General features: G+C 45.1%; 1 protein-coding gene across 6 annotated transcripts; it reads right to left on the bottom strand.

Annotated features, from left to right (window-relative positions):
* Positions 1-150: 150 nt before the first annotated feature.
* On the bottom strand, positions 151-23,810 carry phactr4b (phosphatase and actin regulator 4b). 6 transcript variants are annotated; one of them, XM_068569630.1, is made up of 16 exons: positions 23,793-23,810; positions 17,964-18,069; positions 17,302-17,346; positions 11,297-11,455; positions 10,899-10,979; positions 9,426-9,959; positions 7,677-8,021; positions 6,217-6,348; positions 4,646-5,162; positions 4,083-4,378; positions 3,788-3,983; positions 3,550-3,605; positions 3,087-3,148; positions 2,864-3,001; positions 2,562-2,638; positions 151-1,895 (listed from the first exon to the last, which is right to left on the bottom strand). In XM_068569630.1, the coding sequence occupies exons 3-16, from the start codon at positions 17,312-17,314 to the stop codon at positions 1,880-1,882; spliced, it is 2,622 nt and encodes an 873-aa protein (XP_068425731.1). In that variant the 5' UTR covers positions 17,315-17,346; positions 17,964-18,069; positions 23,793-23,810; the 3' UTR covers positions 151-1,879. The 6 variants fall into 6 exon arrangements, with proteins under 6 accessions (XP_068425731.1, XP_068425728.1, XP_068425729.1 ...); XM_068569627.1 differs by lacking the exon at positions 23,793-23,810 and adding an exon at positions 23,740-23,777; XM_068569628.1 differs by lacking the exon at positions 23,793-23,810 and adding an exon at positions 23,251-23,632.
* Between the last annotated feature and the right edge of the window lie 2,785 nt (positions 23,811-26,595).

The following is a 26,595-nucleotide window of genomic DNA, read 5'->3' on the forward strand; positions in this document are numbered from 1 at the left end:
AACCTTTATAATATACAATCAAGGAAACCAAATGCAATCCAAGTTACATTCATTATGCATGAGGCATCTAAAACTATCTCCAGGTTTAGCTCCTCAGAGTGACAGTCAAACATGCCACAAGGTGTCACTGCAGCCTTATTTTTTATTTTAGAATTTAACAATTTCTCAGAGCTTGGCGGCGATAATGTGGAGACACAGGTGTATCCTGTCTTCTTCCAATGCGATTTGTGGTTTGGCTGTAACATTACGGTGGGTGGCTGGATAAAAAAAAAAAAACGCCACACGAACACACCATTAGGTTAATTAGTAAAAAAAAAAAAAAAACAGGTGCAGAGTCATTGCAGACTGTTCAAGGAATTGTAAGATGTTTAATTAGATCCAGGTGTGACTATTTACAATTAAAAAGAAAAAAAATGTCAGTCCATACAATTCCACATTCAATTTAAAAGGAACTTAGTTTTTTACAGAAAAGGTACACTTTCATATTCCCATTCTTGTGGTATTTAATTAACTAATATTCTGTGCTTAAAAAAATAGCAACCTATAATACTTTTATATTTAAAATTTCTTTTCAAATGAAAGGAAGACAAGATATACACAAGCATCAGTTAAACCTATATCAACCTGTACACAGCATATAGACCTCTGTAAGCTACTGGCCAGACAACAATACAAGATAAAACACTTCTGCTTCTGTTTCAAAAGGTTCCAGCCAAAATGACTCCCTGTTGACCGTTTATACACTTTTTGTTTTGTTTTGATAAATCCCTGATCTACACGCACAGCAACTTACATTTAACTCTTAGTATAGACACTACTAGTATGACCTTATTCAAAATGGCTACAGAATGCATTGCATGTTTGATCTTTAAAGGGAAGTACAAAAACTCATAAAAAAAGTATAAATGAAAGAGTTTATCCAGATCCAATCACATTGGATTCTGTGTTGGCTCATGCAGTGGATTGCAGAACTTAGTGATATGAAAACCAGTATCCTATAAGTCCTTTAGGCATTGGGTATGTTGGCACACGTAAAAACACCAACATGCCTCCTGACCGGCACCGCTTTTTCTATATCTACATTGACGCTTAAATGGCCACCTCACATCACAACCATAAATACAGGCAAGCCAAATAATATATTTTAAAAAAAAGGTTCAAATAAAAGCTGTCACTACTCATGTGATCAAAATTACAATATAAAATATCTTGTGCATTACAGAATATTTTGTAATTAGATCTTTCCAAGTTTCATTCTAAGGTATAACAATTGCAGTCTTTACACGATTCATATAAAACACACAATATCCCAGAGATGTCCAGTCCTATAACAGAATATCCCAGTCTTCATCCTCCAGCCCGCTCTAGCTGCAGGCTTTTGTCTGTTATCTATTATTACTGTGTAGAGGATTATAAGTCATCATATTATTACTATTATTGTGTGTTATTACATTAACAAGATGAATTAGCTTTTCCATGTACAGTAAAGAAGAAAAAAAAGGCAACACAGAATGAGGCCGCATTAAAGGTTGTCACTAGCTCCAAGTCCCTGAGGGGTACCACATAACAGCAGAGTGAGAGTCAGCCCTGTGGGTTCTCCGTCACTTCTCCACTTCATTGGCACGTGGTTCCCCCTGTTGTCCGGGAGAAATACTGCATATGGTCCTCAGCCACCACCACCACCTCAGTTTAGTGAAAGCAATGTAGTCGGCGGGCGATGGAGGGCAAGCGAGAAGCATCGTCAGTTCCAGGTGTTCTCTGATAATCTGTACAGTACATTCGGGAAACGTTAAACTGCGATCCGTCCGCATTGGAAGCAGCTTCTGGCCACTCAGAGATTGTAAGTGCTTCATTATCCGTGAAGGAGAGGGGGGCGGGTCTAAGGCCGATGAAACCTAAACAAAAACACAACATAGGGATCTCATGAGGCATTACAGACATTCATATTCTGATTAAAGTTACTATGCATAAGATTTTCATGAAATCAAACCCCATATTTGATACTAGTCATTGTTGTTTTTTCAGCAATAGCCATTCAATGCATTTACATTCTGTAATTATGGCCCCACATCCTCAAGGGATTCACACGTCACATCAAGATTTACTGCTTTTTTAATGTTTTGATTTATCCCATCAGCCTCACTGTTTGCTGTTCACTCTCTTAATACTCTATCAGAACTGTATGAAGTCACTGTTCCTGCGAGCCCGACATTTATGATGTTGTGTCACATTAAAACGGTCAAGGTGAAACATGAAAAAGCTTTTTATTGCGAAGTAATAACCGGAAACACAATGTATTTGTCACCGGGTTGCGCAATCTTTGTTCGGCAAAACAAGACAAAAAGGTAATTTCAGCATTTTTCCATCCATGGATGATTGTTTAAGCACGGCAGCTATCAATGGAACAAGAAGAAACAGTGACGGTGAGCTGTTGGATGAGGTGACGCAGGAAACAGGCTGAAGATCTTCGACTTTTACGGCAACCCAAGGGTCTCGCCAAATTAACCTGGACTGAAATCTGAAGGATTATGACGTTGAGATCCATCTGATAAAAGGCATACCTGGTGTAGATTCTGCTCTCTTCGTGGACCTCCATTTCAGTGCTCTTGTAATCGTTGAGCTCCTTCCGGATGGCCGCCTAGATGAAACGGCAGGAAAGAGAGAGAGAGAGAGAGAGAAAGAGAAAGACAAAGAGAGATAGAGAGAGAGAGAGAGAGAGAGAGAGAGAGAGAGAGAGAGAGAGAGAAAATTGCTGTGAACTTAAAAGGAAACATGCTACACATCCCCCATGAAGCTAATCCTCCGCTGTGAGATTTATTGGGTTTGTCAAGTGCTTTCTGGACAAGACGAGCTGAATGAGCACCTTGTCAGCAGGAGTCAGCTTGGTCCACGGCTTGTCTGCTCTCCGGTCGTAGTCTTGGGCATCTGTGACTTCCACGTACTCGTGGAACCGGAGGATCTTTCTTGCCTGTAGTTCTGCAACTGTGGGTCTTTGACTCAGCTACAACAAACAAAATGTTGTTTTAATATCCAGCAAATACGTACATGGTTTAACGCGTCAGTGTGTTGTGGATGTGTCGCCTCACCTTCCTGGTCAGCCGCCGCTTAATCTCTCGAACCTCAGCTTGTCTGTCAGCCTGATTTCTGGCTGAATAAAAGAGAGGAAAGGAGAAAAAAACACTAGCAGAGCTTTATTTAGATTCTGCATGAAAGCCAGGCTTTGATGTGCAGCAAAGGTAAAAGCAGTTTCCAAAATTAGATAGTCAACTGTAATCCGTGCTTCAAATGTCTTTTCAAGTGTAGATTCTTGCCATCACAGCATGTGTAACATATTCTTTTGTACACCGTGAACTGACATGTTTAAAATGTGCATGAACAAGAGTAAATCAAGGGCAAAGCGGGGGTGTTTGTTGAAACCCATCAAAACAAATATGACCAAACAAACCAAAGAACAGCAGAAAAATCTAAACTGAACTTTCTGAGTGTGGGCATTATAAGGTCCAGTAATGGATAATAACGGCGAAAAGGAAAGAAAGAATAGATACTCACGCTGAAGGATGTTTCTTTGCTCGAGCTCTTCAGCAGACGGTCTCTGGCTAAGTCGCCTGAATTGTAGGGGAAAAAAAAGAAAAGAGTACGACTATTTTTACAGTTTTATCGCTTTGTCATTCAGGTAAGTAGGACAATGATCTGAGGAATTATCTTTGAAGTTCTTTAGTAAATAAATACACATTCACCATCAGTTTGAAGGATGCAAAAGGATCAAAGCGATGGCGTCCGTCTTTACCTTGTGAGCGCGGTGCCGATCTGTGCGCGGATGGCCTCCCACTGCTCCCTGCTCTGCCAGGTGAGGCCGGTCTGTCCTGGAGGCTGGTCGTCTCTGCTCCTGTCGTGGATGAACCGGTCCCTGTCTGGGGCGCAGGGGCGGCTGCTCAGCTTCAGGGCCAAGGTGTCCTTCCTCCTGACCCTGCTGGCCAGGGCACCTGGAGAGAAGCCACGCAGACATGTGGTCAGGTGTGAAGGAGCACACACAAGTAAACACAACAAAAGGAAGTGCTTTACAAAAGTCATGACATCCTTACTTAGTGGGGGCTCCTCCTCCTCATCCGAGTCTTCATCTTTATAAAGCACAGGACCATCTGAGTCACTGTCCTCAACACGCATGTCATTCTCTCCTCTTTCGTCCTCTTCCTCGTCTTCTTCTTGCTCCTCCTCGTCACTGCCATTTCCCCCCGGGATGACGCAAACACCGGCGTCTCCGACCAAGCACCTGCGACTCCTTGGCTCCAGCTCTGGCTGAGGGATCTCCCCATCGTACTCCTCCTCTTCCTCGTCATCTTCCTCCTCATCTTCCTCGTCCGAGTAGTCATCTTCAGATCTAATGGAAAGAGAAAATAAATATGTCAGCATTATGGATACAAATAACGCATCTGTTTGGGTTACACGTAGCTTTTGCACTTTAAAAAGACTGAGTGTTACCAAAACTAAAATGTATCCCACCCACATCCTTCTAGCTATACCTGGTTTTGCAATGATCAGGGAAAGAAGCTGGATCTCATATAGTTATGAAACCTTGCCATTTTGTCTTGACGAAATAGCTTTGCGTCACATAAGTTCTCCCATCCTTATGTATCGAGTGACTCACAGTTTTAATGGTTGGATGCTGACGGGAAGTGGCCGACCACCTTGATAGTCCGGAGGGGTTTCGAAAAGCAGCGTGTGCGCACGCTGCGACCCGTCCGGATGAGGCTGAGCCGGGCCGGGACTAGACAGGGCTCGCTGGATCATGATGTGGAGTGGGACCGGAGCCGGGCGCTGAGGAGACTCATTGGTTGGGCTCGGGGGGTCAAACAGCATTGGTATGGGCTGGGGCAGTGGGTGGGGGTAGGAGTGCTGATGGTGGAGGTGGTGGGAGTGGATGTGTTGGCGGGGAGGAGAAGGCGGTTTGTGTGTCGGCAGGGGAGGGGAGGGAGGAGGGACGGGCAGCTGAAAGCCCACATGGAGGTTGCTGTGGTCGTCCAGAGACAGCGGCGAGGGGTTGATGGGATGGCTCGAGTCCTCCACGATGCGTTTGGTGACGGGGGTGGTCCTCTTAGGAGGCATCGGTGGAGAAGGCTTGGCTGGAACAAGACTGGCACCTCCGGGGGCTTGGGTGAAGTCACCTGCAAGCGGAAAAAATAACATTCACACATCCAATCCCGAAGCCAAATAGATAGCTTAGGCCTGTGAGTGAGTTGCTAGCAGCTGCTTTATTTTCTATCGAGTTAGCCGCTGCCACATGAGTGCACATGCATCAGCTCGACATGTATGATGTACCCAACATGACAGAATACACATGAACAAATATAAATACTGGGATTACATGTCTGACTGAGCATTATTGCGTGCATACAGTGTGTCGGATCACATGACTGAGTCAACATGAATGCACGAACTGCCCCAACAAACCAGTGTGCAGCATGTGCCCCAGATCACAGAGACGAAGGAGTTACATACAGCCGACATGCTCTACAGCCGGAGTCGTAACCTCCCGGTTAACCTTGTTTATTAGCGTCTTTAAAGTGCAAAGAGCTTCTAAAGAAGCTTGGATTAAGAATAAACTCCAATCATTTGCATGCACGTTTGTTTACTTGTTATAGAATTCTTAAAAACGCTGTAGAACAGCCTTCAAGCCGCAACAATGTTAAAAGCCATAGCCGTGCTACTGAGATATAATAAGAGATCAGTGCAGTGGACTAGACTGAACTCGTTTACATCTCCCTCTCTAACTGAAGTCAAGCCCTTATGTTACAACCCTTTGGCCCCTCCCTTCATCCATCCATCCGTTCATATTCACCCATGCATCCCAGTTGAGCAAAAGCAAAGTGGATTAGCGCTATAAGATTTACTTGATGCATTACAGGCCGCAGCTTGAACCTGCTATAGGCTCTCCCCCATTCACATGCCAATGAAGAGAGGATAATAAAAACACATCAGAAGTTTCCCCTCACGTACACAGAGCGCCCAGCACACATCATCAGCTCATTATGTGCATGCGGCCCTTGTATACCACATTCAAAGAAAAGCAAATCAAGGCCAGTCGACACGTTGAAGGCGTTGTGGAGGGAAATGTGTTGGCAGCGAGAAAGGACGCGACACCATGAAGAACGCAGACTCTGAAGGGTGCACAGACACGAGCACCGCCGGCCACAGAGATGCCAGAGGGCATCCTTTTACCTGAGCGCAGGCCTCCGGCCCGCCGGCATAGGTAGACGGGCAGGGACAGGTAGACATCGTAGTCGCACTCGCGCTTCCAGCAGGACCAGTAGAGCGGAAGCTGAGCGTTCTCTCCCCCCTGCAGGGCTGAGACTAACAGGGAGGAGACGGAGGCCTTCAACTGAAGTGTTTAATGAATGTAGGTACATGGTGGACCTGTATGTTGCTGTATAGATGGAGTGCGCTATGAAGGAGGGGTGTTGTCGCCCTGAACGCTCATCACTCGGTCATCCTCAGAACGCATTATGGAAAACACTCCCGTTTGTTTTCTTGCTGAGAGTTCGGAAAGATGGATGCCACGCTCATATTGGTCTGTTTTATATGATGCTGCATCCAAGCGAAAACTAGCTAAGCTTAACCTAAAGATTTAAAGCGGGGGAGAAACAGCTCGCCTGGCTCTATCAAAAGTGGGAAGCATTTAGGGGGATTTATTACATTTGCGTTTTCACGCCAGCACCGTAGTTCTCGAGCACGCGCGACACAAATAGTTTTAGTTGTTGGCAATTTTCAACCATTTGCAAAATCCTACATACTGCCCCTTTAATGCATAACAAACAAACGTAAAAACAGCAAGTTGCGGTTGCTAAAATCACTGCCTCCAGGCTGCAGCTTTGTATTTAACGGGAAGTAGTACGTGTAGCAAATGTGTACTTCCCAAAACGTCAAACAATTCTTTTAAAACAAAAATGATGTTCGTCTTTGTGGACAGCTTCTGTAAAGGGCCAACAAATGCGCCGACAAAATTTGGTAGGCAAAAGCTTGCGAGGATGAAAAGGCAAAGTGTGAACCAATATAGCCTCAACTGACCCAAGTCAAGGCCCCATTTGACTTCTGATTACATGACCGATAAATACGAGGAAAGGAAAGAAAATCAAAGCATTTTATGACAAAAAAAACCTGCAATCACACAGACAACTAAAGACACATTAAAAAAAAAAAAGGTACCAAAACTCATCAACCTACTGATAAGCAAAGAATCAATCAAAGTAAACAGCTTTGACCCGAGTGTCAATTGAGTCAAATTCCCAGATGAGACAAACCCAACAGTAAACTAAAAGCACCACAGCTGTGTTGCCTCTTGTGCGACCAACGTCCCAACGCCACAGGAGTCCCTGTTATCTTTAGAGTGAGAAAAAAAGTCGGGGGAGAAGTTAGCAGCGAAATTAGTCCGGGCGTAATAAGGAATTAGCTGGGCAAAAGCTCTTAAGATAACATCATTACCAGGATGTGTGTGTGTGTGTGTGTGTGTGTGTGTGTGTGTGTGTGTGTGTGTGTGTGTGTGTGTGTGTGTGTAGGACCTTTCTTTACAGTTATGTACACTTGAGACTGTAATGCCGCATGTGATCAAGTTGAAACCCGCCATCACCTTTAAACATTTAAAAAAAAAAAAAAAACCACACCCACTGTGACGCAGGACCTACCCAGCATGGGGGCGTTGCCCCGGTTCACAGGCTTGGGCGGGGGCACAGGAGGGTGCTTGGTGCCGTGAGAGGTGGAGGTCGGGGCTCCACACGGGGACTGCTGAGTGGACGTGCCCGCTGAGGAGATGGACCGAACCGGCTTGGGCGCCACGGCCGAGGGGGCGGAGGGAGAGCAGTACTGGGTTGTGTGGTGGTTGGATGGGGTGCGAGGTGGACCCTTGCTGCCCGGTTCAGGGGTGGACGTCATCAGCCATTTTGGAGGCATGACGGACTGCTTAGGAGGCAGAGGTTCACGCAGTGTGTCCCGCAAGGCTTCTGGGTCAGGAACAAAATGGCTGTCCGACTCTATGAAAAGACAATATCATGGTGATACGTTGAATACAAAAAAAAAGAAGTTATTCCATCAAATAACTACAGTCTATGCCGCCGAGATTGAGAAATGTAAACAAAAAGACTTTTTTAAATGTTTTATTTCAATTCTACATGGTGGGCATTTAAAAAGTGTATTTTCATCTTTACCATTATTGGATTTGTGGTAACTCATTATGAAAACACAGCTCTACATATAAATGTTTCAGTGCGGGGACAGCATGAGCCAGTTCTCTGCTGCTACACCACTCAGAGCGCTCTCTGCAATAGCCCTTGTTTGAGAATTATATTATCTAGGGATCAGCTGCGAAGATAAACAGAGTAGGCGGCTGCAATTACCACCAGAGACCCACCACCTCCCACTGCCCGCCCCACCACCACCACAGCCCCCACGCTGCTGCTGCCGATGCTGATGCTCCCACACCAACCCTCAAAGCTGCAGCTCTGAAGTTCAGGGTTATTTATTTACAGACGAGCCTTTATCACTGTGATGTCACAGAAGCAGAGAGAAAATGATCCAAAAGGGAAAGAAGGAAGTGAGCAGAGAGAGAAGGAAAGAGAGAGAGAAAAGAGGACAGAAAGCAGGAGATGTGATAAAGATAGAAAAAAGGAGTGGGAGCGGTAAAAGCAGCATCAGCGAGAGAAAGGAAAAAAAGGAAAATACAAGGTGAGACAGAACAAAGTGAAGAGTCGGGACAGATGAAGGAAAGTGGGAGAAAATATCCATTGACCTGCAAATGAGTCGACGGAAAGAGTTCTCGTTTCCTGAAGTAGTTCTGCATTGCCGTAATGTGATGCATTATGTTCTCTATTTTCTTTTCAAATATGGCGTTGCAACCCATTCCCTGCATGTGGGTCATTTGGGTTTCCTCTCGTCTTACCTACATACTTTTGTACTAAATGGCAAAGTGGTAAAAACTGTAAAAAGTGGTTCACGTGTCACATCAGTGATAACTGGACATCTAAAAACAGCAGACAACACGATTATTTCTCAAAGTGTAATGTTTCAGTAAAAATCAATTAGCTGCGGGTCTTCGCCAATTATCGCTCGTCTGACAGCGTGAGCGTTAAAGGGCAATAATGGGCATAGTGATCGTGCCACATTAATTAGGAGAAGAGAGGACGAGCTATTCCCTCATGCTCCGGAATAAGACGCGTAGCTGGAGCAGGGCCCCCGGGAGCCGACAGGAGACTGTCTATATCTGGGAGGACGGCACGTAAGAAGGAGAGTGACAGTAGGAGTCAGACATCCCATACTTTCTACCTATCAAACGTGTGAAGGAGGTCAGATCTGACCGAAGTCATGAACTCTGCAGGAACTCTTACGAACACAGCTTCTCAAAAAATTGGTGGATCTTAAACAATCTGGAAACGACTGACCTCTGCGGGCCCTTCCCTCCTCGGCAGATGCGTGCCGAGGCAGCGTGGGCTTCCAGTCCGCTTCCGCAGGTCGACTCCTCCTGCCGTCCTCCGACGGGGCCTTCTGCAGCCCGGGCCTCTTCTGCCCGTCCTCGGGGTGAAGTCGGCCGCCGCGTCTGCCCTCCTCCATCTGGCCGTGAATCTGGCCCTGCCAGACCACGTTAGGCTTCCAGTCGCCCTCAGCATGCGCACGTGACCCCACCCCTCCTCCGCCTCTCCGCACGTCTTCGTGCGGCCCCGTGGGCCTGGAGCCCAGCGCTCCTCGGCGGTCTCCGTCGGAGGGAGACCAACCCCTGCGGTCGTCTGGCTGGGCGAGCCAGGCCGGGTTCATCCTAAAGTCTGACTCTGAAGGAAGTTTGCCCTGATTGCACGGACTCCTGCCACCACCACCACCACCACCGACGACTCCTCCACCGACTCCTCCAACCCCAGTGCTCACAGGCAGAGTGTGGCCGTTCTTCACGTAGAGCTGCTTCGAGTTGTGTGTATCTACATCTGTAAAAAAAGAAGTTACAAAAGTGTGTGTCTTGTGATTAAAAACAACCATATTTTAAAAATGTTTTTTTTTTAAATATTACCAGAAACACAAAATATTTGCTCAAATCTAAATTATTTAAAATGTTTCATACTGCTACTGACTTTGTTTGACATCGTAGAATATGTTAGTATGTTATCGTCTCTCCCTCTTGAAGCTAAATGTTAAACAACAGAGGTGATGAAACACTTAAGTAATAACATCTACAATCTTTTTTTTTGGGTATGGTTTTATAGTTTGGTTAATTTCCAGGCAAAAATGTAAAATATTCTTGCTTGTTGGATGGTTGCTCTCCTTTACTTACATTAAATACCTACAACACTGTTGGCCTTACAGATCTAGTGATTTAAAGTCGACACCTCGCACCCTGAGGTATTGTAATGGACACCATTTTCTCACATACATTTGAACAGAATAATCAATAATAAGAAAAATATTATTTAGCTGCGGCCACTTCCACAGTGAAACAAGGAAGGTACCCTCAACCCGAGCCCTGCAGACAGAGTCCATGTTTGTTGGTGTGATGAAGGAGCAGCTGTAGGTTTAATAAATGGGCTTCTGCAGCAGCGGGGCCAGCATTACGCTTGCACACACCCCTCTCAAAGCCTTTTCAGCTGCAGGGCACAATTTGTTCCACTTTTCCCTCAGCTCTGGAGAGTGGCATGCCATTTTTAAAAAGATATTACATTACTTGTAAAAACAGCAAGGTGAAAGTAAATTTGCCTTTTTGGACAAAATACGTCTCAGACACCTGCTGGTTAGGGGGACAGTGTTCCTACCATTACATACGGATGACTTAACAGTACTCTACTGCGTGGGCGATCGCCTTTGAAGCCGCTGCTGTCAGATACAGACGCCGCTGTGCTGAGAGATCAGACGCATCACACGAGCGCTCTTACCATTGTCCGGGACCTCCTTCAGCACGCCCTGTTCTATGAGCTCCTGCCGCGTCCGCCTCGTCGACATCTTTCTCTCCAGTTCTACCGTCGATGGACAGAATACACATTACACAGTTGAAAAAAAAAGGTACTTCGGTAGAATCACAAGTCATATTTAGGATGTGAATTCAACAGATGCAAGTTTAGAGATCCTTCCTCAACAGGATATGCCGTTAGCGGCGTAATGTGGGTGCACTAATAACATGAGGCGAGCCGGAGGGGCATGTAGCATTCAGGCAGGAACACAAGCGTTGAGGAATTTCGATGAAAGCTGAATGCAACTGATATGGCCAGTGAGAAAGCAGGGGGGGGAGGGATACGCTCGCCCCACAAACACAATGAGTTTTCACACCACAAACCTTCTGAAGTTTCCTTGAACCTGTCGCTGCTTTTCTTCTTCCGCCACTTCCACGGCTTGAAGATCTTGCCGAGGGTGGAGAACTTGCCCTTGCGCTTCGGGGGAGGGGTGCTGCCCGCCTCGCCCACCATGGTGCTGTGGTGCTGCTCAGCTTCATCTTCTAAAAGAAAATAAAAAAGAAGTCATTCCAATAGGAATCCAACTGTTTTAACCAACATTTGCGCAAACCTAAACCTAAACACGGGAGCATGAGGAATAGGCGTAGAGCAATATTCCGCTGTCTCGATTATCGCCGAGCTCATCTACCGTCTTCGCAAAGAGGGCCGTTCTCATTATGGCCGTTGTTATCTTGATCTGTTACTTCTCGGGGACTGAGTGTGCTTTGGCAGGGTGATGCTGAGAGCTCATGGACTCCTCCACATATTAACAGTTAACAGGAGAGGTCTGACGCTGGCGCCCGGCCAGCGTTTCTCACTGTCAAGTGCTCACATTCCTTGGCTGGATGGAGGCTCGTGCCTTATCAGCCTTTCAGCCCCTCGCTTGCCTCTACAGAGGAGCCTCACACATGGATGCTGCTATGCAGTAGCAGGTCGTGGTCGTAAATGCACACAATCAAGAAGCGAAGGACACAGATAGTTATGAGATGCCATTACGGCTTAATGTCCCCCATTAAATGGCATTCTGCAGTCGTGGTTATATATACACGCTGCGCTACGTGATTGACAGGCCAACTGACAGGGCGCTGAGCTCAGAGAGAGTTTCAAACCGTCGCTCTACCAAGGCTGCAGCTGCTGTACTCAGCAGACATAATATTTACCAGTGGAGAGAGAATAGGGTCCGATGTTAAACACTCTCAATGCGCGCGCGCACGCACGCACGCACGCACACGCACACACACACACACACACACACACACAGGATGCGTCTGCAACAGTCACGCCTCGCAGTCTGATTCCTACAACAAAATGCCCACATGCAGAACCTACACAGGGCTGATGTGGCACATATAGCAGTCCAATCAAGATCGCAGGGACATAACAAGAATAACATCGCTCCTCGGTGGAAACTGACCCGCCGTTGGACACGCACGGCTACGGACCAGCAGCCCTGGAGCTGTCAGAGTCTCAGTGTATTTGCAAATGGGACATTTTAGCATGCTGGATGGAAGCGGAGACAGGACTCAAACCGTTCTTGCAGTAAAAAGACAGAGTCTTTAAGGAGTTTTTAACCAGTGCTGGCGGGGTCAAATTTGAACCGAATGCGTACATAATGTAAAAAAACAAACACACAACTAGTCTACCTGGAAGAGGGTTGTTAAGCGTCCAGCTTCCGTGGCGGCGGGACCTGAAACAGCATGCCATCGGAAAGCAGGAAGCATTCAAATAGACTTTCCTGTATATATATTCCAACAGAAAATGCAAGAGGGACAAGTTGTAGAGAGCTGTTTGAAACTACAGCAAAGACGCTCCGGGGTTCAAGGGACATGTCCGCGCCATGGAAATCCAGCTTATCTTGGCAAGGTAGAAATCAGAGGATTCAGACCAGCTGCCATAACATCCAGATTAAGCATTGCTTAAGGCAGCCTGTGATCCAGAACTGAGGTTCTCACACAGCGGACGGCTCCGTCGGAGGAGCCTCTTGACACCGCGGGCTCAGCTGAAGGCAGTGAAGCAGGGCGAGAGCTGCCCGTGCCAGGCCCGCACACTCCAAAACACCGCGCAGACGACGATCCCAGGCGGACTCGGCCCGTGCAGCAGGCGTCGTGCTTGAAAAAAGGCGACCGACCATTTCCTTAGGGTCGCTCATTAGCCACGGAGGCCCGATTGTAAAACGTGTCAATCCACCGGCACGAAAGAAAAGTGCAGTACATCCAAGTCCCACTCAAAAATATTCTTCACAGATACATAGTTTCAGCTCTAGTGAGAAGAGGTCTGGTGTGTGTGTGTGCGTGTGTGTGGTGGCACTACAGCTGCGTGTGACTGTGGGAGTGGGAGTAAAGGGTAAAAAAGAGCAACAAAGAGAAAAAGTACAGGGGTTATGGAGGGGCTGGGGAGGGGGGGCAGCCTGGAAACACAGGGAGGAAACGACACTCCACCCTGATTCTGTGACCGGGAACAAAGACGACCTCTTCCCCTCGACGTTAGTAACAAGCCTGCTGAGGGAAACGCGGCGCTGAAAACGTGCAACGCGTTGAAACTCATTCATATTCTGACCGTTAAACATCTTGATGATTTAAAAAAAGCCATTTCCATTCAGTACCAGGCCAGGAACAGAATTTTAGGAGTCATGCTTTGTAGTCAGGAGCTTTGCCAAGATAAGGACCCAGTCAGGAAACATGGGAGGGGGGTGTGACACTATGCGTGTGTGTGTGTGTGTGTGGATGAGTGTTTCTCTGACGTACCACTCCATCCTGAAGCCACACCTACCGCTCTATCAAACATTTCCCTGAGAGGCCAGATTCCCCTCTCTGACCTCATGATTCAATGAGTCGTGTCCGGCCTGGTCAGGTGAGCGTGTGGTTAAAAAAAGGAGAGTGTTGTGTTCAAGGACCACCGTCCACTCGGTGCAGTGGTCGGGAAATACCTTCAACCTCATTATAACCCTAACGCTTACCAGGCCAGCTTATACATTTTAATCTACTTAACTGGCAGCACACATGATGATTTAAAAACTGTGGTTGCTTCTTATGGGATCGTATATGTGCTGTGAAATTATTCAACCATTTAAGACGCAATAGTACAGTAACAGTAAGTCAAATGAATACCATTAGAGCATTTTAAAGGGAAGCCTCCAAATTCACTACTTTCTACTCAAGATCTATTTCTCTATATTTCTATTTAACATGAATATGTCTGTAAGTCACTCTACTATGATAAAGTACAATAAGCAAAAGAGTAGAACAATTAAGAAGAATCAAAATATATGTAAAAAACTAATTCTTAAACCAGGTACAATCTCTATTTCCTAACTCGGTAACGGTAACACATGAAAATACATGCGCAACAAACAAGTGTGTAAAAACACAGCTGAGATTCATCCACATGATCCCAGTGATTTAACATTCCTTGTGGTGGTGAAAGTGAAGGGGTGGGGATTGAGAGAAAGTAGACTGTGCAAACTTGATTATACAATCTCCAACCCTCATCTCGCCTCTACGCTTTAATTCATTGAAAAAACTAATTTCATGCTGTGTTTGTGTTGTCGTTGAGGAATGCACGACCGTGTCAAATACACGCCGAAGTGCACGAGTGAGTCCAGAAACTCACCGCCATTGTTGCGTTGTTGTGGGTCCTGAGCTGGGGTCGCCGCATGAAGGCTCTGTCCCATGATCCAGCCCCCTAAGGGGCCTCTACCTGTCCTGCACCCAGAAACGTGCCCGCTGCGCTGGACCGCTGCACCATGCCTTCCTCCTTCCCCTTCAAACAAAGTCCCCTGGCCTCTTCTTGTTTCCTGCGTCTGGTCTCCCCGTCCTCTACGCCTTTCGGTTCAGTCCTCCCCCGCCCCGTCCCTCCCTTCTGCAATCTCCTTAAGACCTTCCCTCCCTCCAGGAGTTGGACTCCCTCTCTCTCTCTCCCCCCCCCTTTGTTCACCGACCCTCCCTCCTTCCCTCCCTGGCTCGCAGCACAGGTTCGCTGAAAGATGCCTACCATTCCTGGGAGAAAGACAAGTTTTCAATTTTAATGCGTGCGGTATGCGCTGCAATGTGTGCCTCCAATGATGCACGTCCAATGCAATGTATGCTAAGTGGTGCAGCGGGGCCTCAAGGGAAGAAGGACTTTTAACACTCGGATTCAGAAACAGAAGAGCTGGACTGGAAACCTCCGACCACAGTGTGTGCTTCGAAAACAATCATCTGCCTCACACGTTGGTGTCAGTATCTTCTGGCCTTCCTAGCGCTGAGATGACAATGAGAACAGGAGCTCTAGTCGTACAGCGCCTGTGTGAGCCAATTTATTCTGGGGGAAAGCGTAGCAATTTCAATCAATGCCATCAAATCAGGAGAAATGTCCGTCAAAAAAAAGGAGAAAAACATGACTTTTTAGAGATCGGTGTAAAGGTCAAGTGTGTCTGAGATGCAGCTCCCTCTCAATAATTTTTATAAACAATAGACAAGAGAAGCAGCTTAAATGGCAGCTAACTTGTTAAAAAAGAAGAATGATGGACCACGAGTCAATCTGATCGAAGCTGCCGCCATTTCTAAACCCATCATGGATTGCACACGAGTACTAAAGCTACAAATACTGTTTTTTTTATAGAACTGACAGGGTGTTTATCATGCCGCTCACCCCTCTTAATGCCCCAAGACACCATTTTATGCACATCTCCAAGTCTCTTATCACAATTTGAACAGTCTTGGAGGCATTAGCATGACTTTGAAACATGTTTGCCAAGGAGAGCTGTCCTGTTTGGGAGCTAGGAGGGAGGCAGAGAGAGAGATATACTAGAAGAAAGGAATGAGTGCAGACTGGACCCCTGAATTAAAGTCTTGATTCCTTTTGAGGTTCGTGTGTCTTCAGAAAACCTTGTCCGACTGCTGCTCAGAGGAATCCGGAGCATTGAACTGTGCCATTATGCCTCGACAGATCAGAGTTCTCCGAGCGTTTGGCTGCATCTCAAGCCGTTTCTAAAGATGGAGAGCTTGTGTGTTCGACGGCGTTCCTTTTCTCTCTCTCTTTCTGTGCCCCAAATACAGCCTCCACACCGGGCCGGCTTCCAGAGAGAGCTGAGCCAATCCGCATGAGCCCAGAACCTGTTGGCCTGACCTGGATAACAGACTGGGCCAGGCTACTTACAGTCGGCACACAGACCGAGGCAGGTACACACACACACACACATCACGCACATACACAGACCCGTCCAACATGGGGGAGAGCACGGCACCTATGGGTATGGTGCTGTAAAGTTATGGGTCACTGCTGCCAGTCTCATTTATAATAGAAAAGTAGTGTTTTTTTGACATATGCTTCATCATTTTCTATGAGGACATAGTTTTAACGTGCTTATCATAACTTGGAGCGAGGTAAAACAAGTAAACAACAGCATCACAGAGATACAACAATGAAGCACAGGAGAGAAACCGGATGTTATTTATGAACGTCGGTACGCTGTTCAACTACTTTTTGAAAGATACACTTTCTCAATAAGAGTTAGACGAGAAGCTCAATAATACCGGACCCGTGCCTGAATGATAAATGTGAAGCTACCGCCAGCAGCTATTGAGCTTAGCTTAGCACGAAGACTAGAAACGGGGGGAAACTGCTAGCCTCGCTCTGTCCAAAAGTAACTAAATCAACCAGGAAGTGCACCTCCTATAAAATAACAAACAAACATTTTTGTTAAATTGTTCTTACTGATTAAATAACCACATCTATAAATAAATAGCTTCAGAGGTTCTGGGAAACAAAGCAGATTCTCCCTGGATCTCATCTTGATGCTTAGCGGCTGCAGCGTCATGAAAGTGGCGTCGATTGTCTCCTTTAACTCTTGAACAGAATGCAAATAACCAAATTGTCCCAAACTATTGCTGTAATGGGAACTCAACACTAATAACACACCTGTAGATGTTTTTCTGTCTTGTAGCGCTCTGAATTGTGTGAGGCTTTTATTCTGAAGTAGCCACAGGAAGTGTGAAGTGATAGTCACTGGGGATGGTTTAGGGCATGCACATTTGGGCTTATTAACTGCCTGTTTTTGTTTTTTTGTCCAATTAGCTGACTGAAGCCCTGCAGGTGACGATTGACAAAACCAAATTTAACAATGAATCACACGAATGCTTACGGATCTATGCTAACCAGAGAACAGTCCCTCAGAAAACAGAGCCTTCAGAAGGGGAAACTGATCCTCCATCAGGCCCCGAGTTTAAGAAGATGTGGCTGAGTAGCTCATAAAACGACTTGACAGACCCCATAAACAGTGGACGTATAGCCAGATGAGTGGATCCGTAGCTCTCTCCACAGCATTAACACCGCACTCAACAACCCACAAAGAGAAACTCTCGGTACTCACCACGATTTTCCATTACAGAGTTTGAGGCACACCAATCAACGGCTCCTGAAAAACAACAGTTTGAGATGTGAGCTAAGACACAGCACAAGTGATTCAGTGTTTTTTCAGTGATGCTCCAAAAAACATCAACACTGTGGTCTTGGAATCATGAGTCATTTAGTCATAAATGATTTCATTCAAATTCAAAAATGAGCCATCATTCATCTTTTCTGTTTAAAAGTATCTGAAGCATCCAACTCAGACTGATCTGGAAAGATAAACCCAACAAAACCTGGAGGCTTTCAAGCCAAATTTAAAATCAAACCATGTGTAGTAACGTCTATTTAACTGAAATAAATCACAGTACAGTATAAATACAGTATTTATACAATTATGTACTGATTGTATCACTAGTTTATACTTTAATTTATGTCTAAAAAATATGACTTTTAGAAATGACTAGCACAGTGTTTGTCATTTTGGATACAATACATATGTCTACTATATATTATAATAATAATATTGCAGCTGAAATGTATTTTTTTCTTTCTATTAACACAAGAAAATGATCTAAAACGTAACAGCTGTGTTTATTTATCTATCAATAAGATACATGTGGCATTTGTATTCGTTATAAATGACCGTAGTATCATTAGTGGTAATATATAAAAGTGCAGACATACACTATAGAAAGTCATTAGTGGGGCGGGGTGGTCGGGGTCCTCAGCAGCAGTACACCTTCAGGTCTCCAGCATGCTTAAGATGGCAGCTCCACCCATCTTAACCCCTCTAAATTAAAGAAAAAAGAAGGAAGAAAAAGGATCAGATCATAGCGAGTCATGAACAGAAAGGAGTGAAACACGCGTCACTCTCACCACAAAACCCGACAGCACACAGATGAAGCCTCAGCCAGAAGAAGACACAAAAGAATCCACATCCCGTTGTGTGCACGGAGGAAGACAACAAAAGAATGAAAAAAAAAGACAACATAAAGCTGCAGTGTGAAAATAGATCTCAGAACACACACACACACACACACACACACAGTTTGGTCAAACTTGCAGTTGAGGGACTGCAGCAAGACGCCGGAGCCACAGTGCTGCTGAATAGAGGATGACTTCAGTGTGAAGTGATATGTTACGTCACACTGACGGGAGCGTTAAAGTCTTGTGGGAGACCGGTTCCCTGGCATTCACTCCGGCCTTTGGCTCCAACTGGTTCTCGTTCAAACTAATCACAGGTAACAAGTCAAAACACTCACAATAATGGATTTAAACACTTGTGTTGGCCAAGAGCATCAACTCCACAGCCACAGAGTTTCTCCTTTTAAGTATCTGAAGTGCACAATTTATGTTACTGACTGAGCTGGCAGAGCAAATACCTAACGGGTAATGCGCGTCTTCATTTTAGAAATATTAAAAGAAATACACAAAGGAGAAAGACAGAACAGAGCGACGGAGGCCCCCGGGGGGCCGAGAGCAGCAGAGCGGGGGAAACAGTCAACTAGGCTTTAACTCAGAGGAGACTGACTGAATTAAAACTGGAATACAAAAGCTTCTCGCGAAAGGAAATGAGTGGACTTTACTTTCTTGCACTTGCACGTTTATAGAGGATGGAAATATCAACATCTGCCTTCGTCGGTTCAAAGAGAAAAGAGGATGAGACAGCAATTCTAAGACGGGAGGGCGATAGAAAGAACTGAACGACCCAAAAACAAAACAAAAATGTGCCAGTTTCAGGCTCTGCTGCCTTTCTGTGTTTTACATAATTGTAACTTTCATATCTAAGTTATTTTTTTTTAAAAGGCATCGCCCTGGGCTGTATACAAATAGTCGTGTGCATGTTGCACTATTTAAAGAGACTTTAGAGAAATGATTGATTGTTTCAAACCAAACAAAAATCAGGAATGTTAAAAAAAAAAGAAGACTTATTTGCTTCAGTTCCAAGCCTTCACAGCATCATAACACGCACAACTTGACCATTCTTTGCAATAAACAAAGCCACATATTTTTGGGCAGTGGAGAAAAACACACATGGACATTTACTTTGCACGTCATAACTCAGAAAACACACAGAACTCATTCAGTCCCCTCTCAACAGTACGGATTCATTTCGATGAGCCTCCATATCCGCTTACGTTTCTGTGAATTACTCGTCGAACTAAATTGCAGCATTCTTGTCTTGCGGGCAAACATTGTGTTCAACAATTGGCAAGGTGGGAGCAACGAAAAGCACCCTCAGACTCAGTGACGGTGTCCAGGCCCAAGAAGGCCCTTTGACAAGACTATTAATGTTATCAAGGATTGCTGGTTGGCCACGACGTGAAGCGGCATCTGCCCAAGGCTCCACGTCTGACTGCACGGCATCGTGATGGACAGATGGACGCGTGAACTCAGAAACGCTAAACTTATTCAAAATCAAATTCTGCGTTTCCTCTTCCAGGGCCATTTACTGGCAGGGTCAAAGGTCAACTTCCCTATCAAAAGAAGAAGCCCAGAGTAACGACATTTGGACATCAAACCGGCCAATAATCCTGCCTAAAACCCTGTGTTTGATGCAGGGGCTTGAAGCCCAAGACATTTTATTGCCTGCTGGACGATAAAGTACAGCTTGTCTCATTTTATAAAACGGACAATAAAGTACTGTAGCTTTCATCGTACAGTCATCCAAAACAGAATGGAGATCCCTGACACCACTGAGAGGAGGCAGATGTATTCGTGGTCGGGGGATGAATTGTTTTACACTCCCGCCCAGTGCCACAGACTCGGCTGCATGACTCAAGAATAAATCGAGCCGAGTGGTGAGCGTTTTTCGCTCGATGCGGGGAAAGAGAAAATTGGCTTTGGTGTCTGAAAGCACAAGCGGTTTTGAGGCAGTGAGGGGGTAGAGCTGCAAATACTGGGAATCCTCAACCACTTGAGCCACAACCTAATTATGTATGCATAACACTGGCATGCATCGCTGCATGTTAACTCCGAAAAAGAAAAGATCTGGCTTAATACATTCCACAATCACATATTTGACTTGCTGCGTGTGTGTGTGTGTGTGTGTGTGACGCTCATAGTCTCAGAATGGTCCCATAAAAAAGGGATGTTGACGGCCTACTTCCCTTTAGAGTTGTTAACCCTCTCCCTGCTCTCTGTCGTTCAGAAGTGATCCAAGTGAAAGTGATGAGTCCCTCCATACGGGGGGCTCTGCGGCTCCGTTTCTGCCGCGTCACGAAATGCATCACGTCTGAAGCTTTTGACAGCCGCCGCGAGTCACTTCTCAGTGTTTCGAGAGAAGCAACTGAGGAAGACGTGACACACGCCGCCGATTAATGACACGAACACCCAACTGAAGCTGAAGCATCCTGACAGAAGGGTAAAATAAACGAGTCAGATAGTCATCCATCACCACTCGCGCTACAATCTTGTCTGCAATCCCAATTCAATTAGGATGAACTAACACGCTGGAAAACTCTTCCATCAAACCCCACGTCCGCGTCGTGGACGACAACAACTGAGATTTTGTGTTCTTCCCGTCTTCTGTCCCTCAAACACGCTCACACATAGGAATAGGCGCCACCATTCAAGTATGCGAAAGTAGCCGTTAGACACAGCCAAGATGTCCCCGCCTGTATGATCTTCTATGGGGTGTGCACACCCTCACTGGCGCACTCTGCTAGCGCTGATTCAATTACGACGGGAGCGGAAACGGTGGCAGCTGGCTGGGTTGTGCTATCTGTAAATAGCAGTGCGCTTCTCTGTCCGGAGGATGGGGTTTTGGGCAACAAAAAAAAGCAACAAAGTGAGCAGTGGAAAATGATTTAGTCCACACGGAAGACTTTTACGTTAAGTTACAAGTGACGCTGAGACGCTGCATGGAGGTCCTGAGTCAGGTGAACTGAAGCATACTTACAGGTCCGCTCCAGGGAGGGATCAATGAGCAGAAAAAAAAGTGGCTTCCTTTTTGGGAAAGCAAAGTCAGACCTGCGGTCTCTCCGTCGGACCTTTCTGCAGTGTGTATCCGAGCGGTTTCCGCACCGCTCTCCAAAATGGATGGACATGGGTGTCTGTTCTCAATCCGGGCCGGGTGAGCGTCATCACGAGCCTGCCCCAGAAAAGCACCATTCACCACCGCAGGGACCGATGGCCCAATTTTTCTTTTTTTTTCTTTTTTTAAACACAAGGAGTCCAAAATGCTCCTCGCCTTTCGCTAAACTTTTCTTAGTCAGAGTCCCTCCACCTGTGTGCACACTGATGCTGCACTGCAGGGACGACTAACCGTCGTGCATCGTCACCACACTGGAGGGAAGAGATCACACACACACACACAGCAAGAATTCACCTGGCATATGCATTTTTACCACTTTACACACAGCATCTTCCCCTTAAAAGGCTAGTCACCTCTTCTACCCGCCTGATGGAGGGAGAGGGAGGAGGACCGAGGGCGTCAGAGGAATCTCGGGCACAAATCCGTCTCATCTGTGGTCTAACTGAATCCATCAGGCCCAGCTGACAGCTTAACCATCGGTGGTTGCCTCTTAATGGGCTATTAAAGGGTGGGAAGTGGAAGTGGAAGTAGCTACAAGACAAGCCATGAGGCAGCATTTTTTTTTCTTCGGGAGCTATTACAGCACATGAAGCGAGAGGAAATGCATGTTACTGCATAGGAGGAGAGACGTTCAAGGAAGGAGAGGAGGCATCTGAGCACACTATTAGCCAGGAGTTCTGCATTTTACAACGGGCCAAAAGTAGCCTACTACTTTCACTTAGAAGCTATATTAATGTGGACACTCGTGGGAATAAATACAATAGAAATAGTAAAACAACACCGCCACACACACACACACACACACAAACACACACACTGTGTATGCCTTTTGAAAACACACACCTATCTGTAGGTTTTCTGGCAAAAACAAAGTGCGTCAGCCTACTGTACGTTCCTCATGGCGTCCATATAATGTCCATGAGGAAACCCAAGAAGTGACTTCAACCATAATTGTTTTCGGTTTTTTAAATATTTTTTGTCATTAACTATCTTATTAAGAATTTCACTTAAAATATTCTCTGTAAAGAGGAGTGTGTCACGTCTTCGCCCGAACAACCCGGTGCCATAATTAGCTTGAAATGGACCGCCGAGTTATAAATGTATCGCCGAGACTAGACCAACTGCTACTGGACCGCTTTCCGTTTCCCGAGGCAAGATTTCAAGTTACCTGAGAGGTGGACTCGGTCTACCGCGAGCAGAGCATCGAGTTCAAACGAGCCGTTACTCCCGGACCGGCAGGAGCAGGACACGAAGCCGAGTGTGTGTGAGCGTGTGTCTGTGTGTGTCTGTTTGTGTGTGTGTGTGTGTGTGTATGTGTGTGTGAAGGCTTCCCGCATCGACCTGCCTCCCTCTCCGCGAGCGGGTCCTCGCGCCAGCGGGCTCGAGATGCTGATGAGCGAACTGAGCGCGGAGCGTTGTCAAAACTGACCTCGACGAGCACGGTAACTTCCGGTCACGCGCTTCAAAATAAAAGCCGCATCACGCTTTTTTTTTCTTCTCCCGCTACGTTTTTGTACATGAAGAATAATTCAAATTGACAGAAGACAAATATAGTGGTGTTTGTTACGCGTGGATTTAGTAGTGCTGTTGATATTTTTAAACCACTTGCTTTTTTTCACGAACATGCAGATAGCTTGTTGAAGTAGGCTGCATGTCCATTTGTCAACATTTTAAATTAGCTCTTCATTAGCCTACTTTGAAGCAGAGGGCTGCTATCTTTAAAGCCTCGTGTGGTGGCAAAAATGAAGCTGCAACTCAGAGGGCTTTGATTTGGAAACGAACCAGTTTTTCGATTCTAGCAGCATCCCCTTTCTGATGGCTGCAGTGCAGACAAAACAACACATGCAAGGGAAAGCGTTTCGAGAGGCCTGGAAATGTCTTTTTTTCCCCCCTCGACAACATGACAAGCCAAAAGGACAAAAGCGGCATACAGACCTTTTAAGGTGCATCCAACTGACAGTCATCCGACTAACAAACATCGACACACACAGCATCTACATCCTGGAGATCACACGCATCCTTTGTTGTGTATGGACGCCTGTGCAGAGATCAGTGGAAAATGGAGTTTCAGTGGTAAACGGCAGCAGTGATTTCAGCGAAATAAAAAAAAACAAGGGGAACAAAAGCCTTCAACCTATATTGCACCCACAATGTGCGGGGAAAGCAAGATGTTGACCCGCAAACACTGCGCTGGAAACGTTCAGTTTACTCGTGGTGCCGGCTTGTTTTGTGTCGGCCAAGTTGGAGCGCAACTTAGGTTATTGTCTGCGGAGAAAGCTTCCCTCCAAGCGCCGTGAGGAGTGTGTTTGCTGCCCCGTGACCTCGGACATCAAGTACCGCTCTCCTGACTCACCCTCCTGCGCCTCCTCCTTTTTGAAATTGGTTACAGACGATTTAAAAATAGCAGCCCGGTCATTTCCTCACCTCGCACTTTCCCCCTCTTCCAGTGCCCCGGTCCAAACACTTTACGCACTTACCGGAAACCATCCCGAGCTGGGCATCTCGGTCCCGGTAGTTCTCGGTGGAGGCTGGAGCTCCTCTGTGGGCGTTGGGAACGCGGCTCTGCTTTGTGTGGGGAAGACTTCAGTACCCACCAGGCATTGCATTGCATTGATCTGGTGGGAAGGGGGGCGGAGGAGCATTCCGTTATATCCTCCAACCGTGATAATCACGTTCACCCCTTTACAAAGAACTATGACGAAATATATGTATATATGTGTGTGTGTATATATATATATATAATATATATATATATATATATATATATATATATATATATATATATATATATAATATATATATATATAAATATACATACATATATATATATATATATATATAAATATACATACATATATATATATATACTATATATATATAATATATATATATATACATATATATATACATATATATATATATATGCAATATATATAGTTATTTGTATATATACAAATAACTATGATGGTATATATAAATATATATATATATATATATATATATATATATATATATATATATATATATATATATATATATATATATATATATATATATATATAGTGTATTATATATAGGGGGAAAAGTATATTTATACAAATTAATTCCATTTTCTGCTATTTTTTATTCTGCATTTCAAAGGGATCAATTTCACGTTTTCTTTAGTTATAAATTACATGAACCTTGTGACTAATAATACAAAATAGGATCATATAAAAGTTAAGATAAAATCATTATTCCCACTGCAATATGTATGTAAGCGATGTACACATCAATGCAATGCTAATTAATATCCAATTATACAATATGCCTTATTCTGAAGTGGACCATTCTGCATAATGAATACTTGTGTGTTTGGTATGCAATTTAAAGTAATATTTTGATGCAAAGACTTTTGTTCTTTTTAGTAAAACTTTGAATGTAGGACTTTTGCTTTTATTTCTACACTGTGAGATCAATTATTTTCAAATCTCCAGTGGTTGAATCTTCATTTAGGATTTTTTTTAGGGCCCCAAAAATACGCTGACAAAGGTTTCTGGAAGGTTCTCCCATTTAGGAAGCCACTGACTTACTTTGGTGCATTCGGATATATATATAAAGCCATATGAAAGTATTAATTCTGTTGGTAATGCATATGGAGTATTTCAAGAGGAAAAGCACAACAAGACCTGCTCTTCTGTGTTTTTTTTTAATACGTTTAGTATACAAACATAAATTAGAGCAGCAAGTATTAAAAAAAGTGATGTCATCTGGTGACAAATGGCCCATGTAGTCAAATGTTGATGTTGTTCCTACAACACTGAATGCATTAAAGGAGAGGACTCAGACTCGCAGAGTCTGAGTCCTCTCAGATGGCCTCGCGCCTCTAGAAACTCAGACTCGCAGAGTCTGAGTTTCTAGAGGCGCGAGGCCATCTGCTGGCCGACCACAGTGATACATGCTCATCCATCGCTTTAGCGCCAAAACAACAATACATGCTTTTACTTCTTCATAGACACCAGCGTGTATCAGTGCAATTGAAAAATATCGAGGTTATTTTTAATGCTAGTTCATCCACTGATGATTATTAGACAAAAGTCTGGATCGTTTACGGTCTTTACACATCACAAGCAGTCACACAAGGAAGCATTTTGATCCAACAGGGAAAACCAAAACCAATTAAATCTAGTTTTCAACTGAGGGAGCCGACGGTACAGTTAAATACGTAGCAGCAGCACATCTGGAGTCTTCCTGGTTCCATAGTTTTGCTGATACATATTAATAATGTTTGAGGTAAACTACTGCTTCACCCGGCTTTGTTTTTGTAAATAAGGGCCTGGAAGTATCAAAAAAGCTCAAACTGGATGAATAGATATCTCTCTCTCTCTGTGTGTGTGTGTGTGTGTGTGTGTGTGTGTGTGTGTGTGTGTGTGTGTGTGTCGATGGGGTTATCAAGAGGCCTTTAATCAACTGACGATGCTTAAGACTGGCTGGTATCTCTTTATGAATTTGATATCACTGACAAACAAAACATAAATTAATAAATGAACCACACACCCACTCAGTGTCCCACAGCGATGACGACAGCAAAAACCTTTGCACTTTGCCCCACACTATGTTCTACACGGCGTCGCACAGCGGGGGCTCTTCCTGTTAGGTGCTTTCGGATGTTGACATGAACAAGACAGACAGCTGCCTGAGCCGCACAATGAAACGTGACACCGTGCCCTGGTGCTGGAGCATCATCGCAATGCGCAGCAGAGGGTAAAACACACACTTACAGTCCTGCTGTAAGGGTTGGCTCATGTTTTTGACCGTGGGGTCCGCTTGTCTTTGCATACAGCCTTGTTGAAGAACACCCCCATGGTAAATCCTCAGCAACAGCTGTGTGTGTGTGTGTGTGTGTGTGTGTGTGTGTGTGTGTGTGTGTGTGTGTGGCTGGCTGAGACGCTGTACTGCACATTCTTGGGCAACAGCTGTGGGATAATTGACCACTGGCTGCATCAGGATTGTTTAACTCATTTGCTGAGTTGCTGGTGAATGCGTGTCTATAAAAAAATTAAAACCTTTGCACAAGCTACAAACAAGTCTTCTCCCTGTGAAGTTGGGTACACATGGGCCTGGTTTGCTCGGCTTCAGTTGTGAGAGAAAAAGAAAAAAGAAACTTCTTCTCACTCAACTTCAAATAATGTGTGTTTGAATCGTTTTAAGAGTGTGTGTAGTGAGTGTATGTATATATTATGGTGTTTGATGTGAGCTATTTGGATCTTGAATTTCCCAATAAAGTAATAATCTATCTAT

The sequence above is a fragment of the Clinocottus analis genome, unplaced genomic scaffold (genome assembly GCF_023055335.1).
Source record: "Clinocottus analis isolate CAN_PGR_092001 unplaced genomic scaffold, fCliAna1.0.p SCAF_9, whole genome shotgun sequence".
Classification (NCBI taxonomy): domain Eukaryota; kingdom Metazoa; phylum Chordata; class Actinopteri; order Perciformes; family Cottidae; genus Clinocottus; species Clinocottus analis.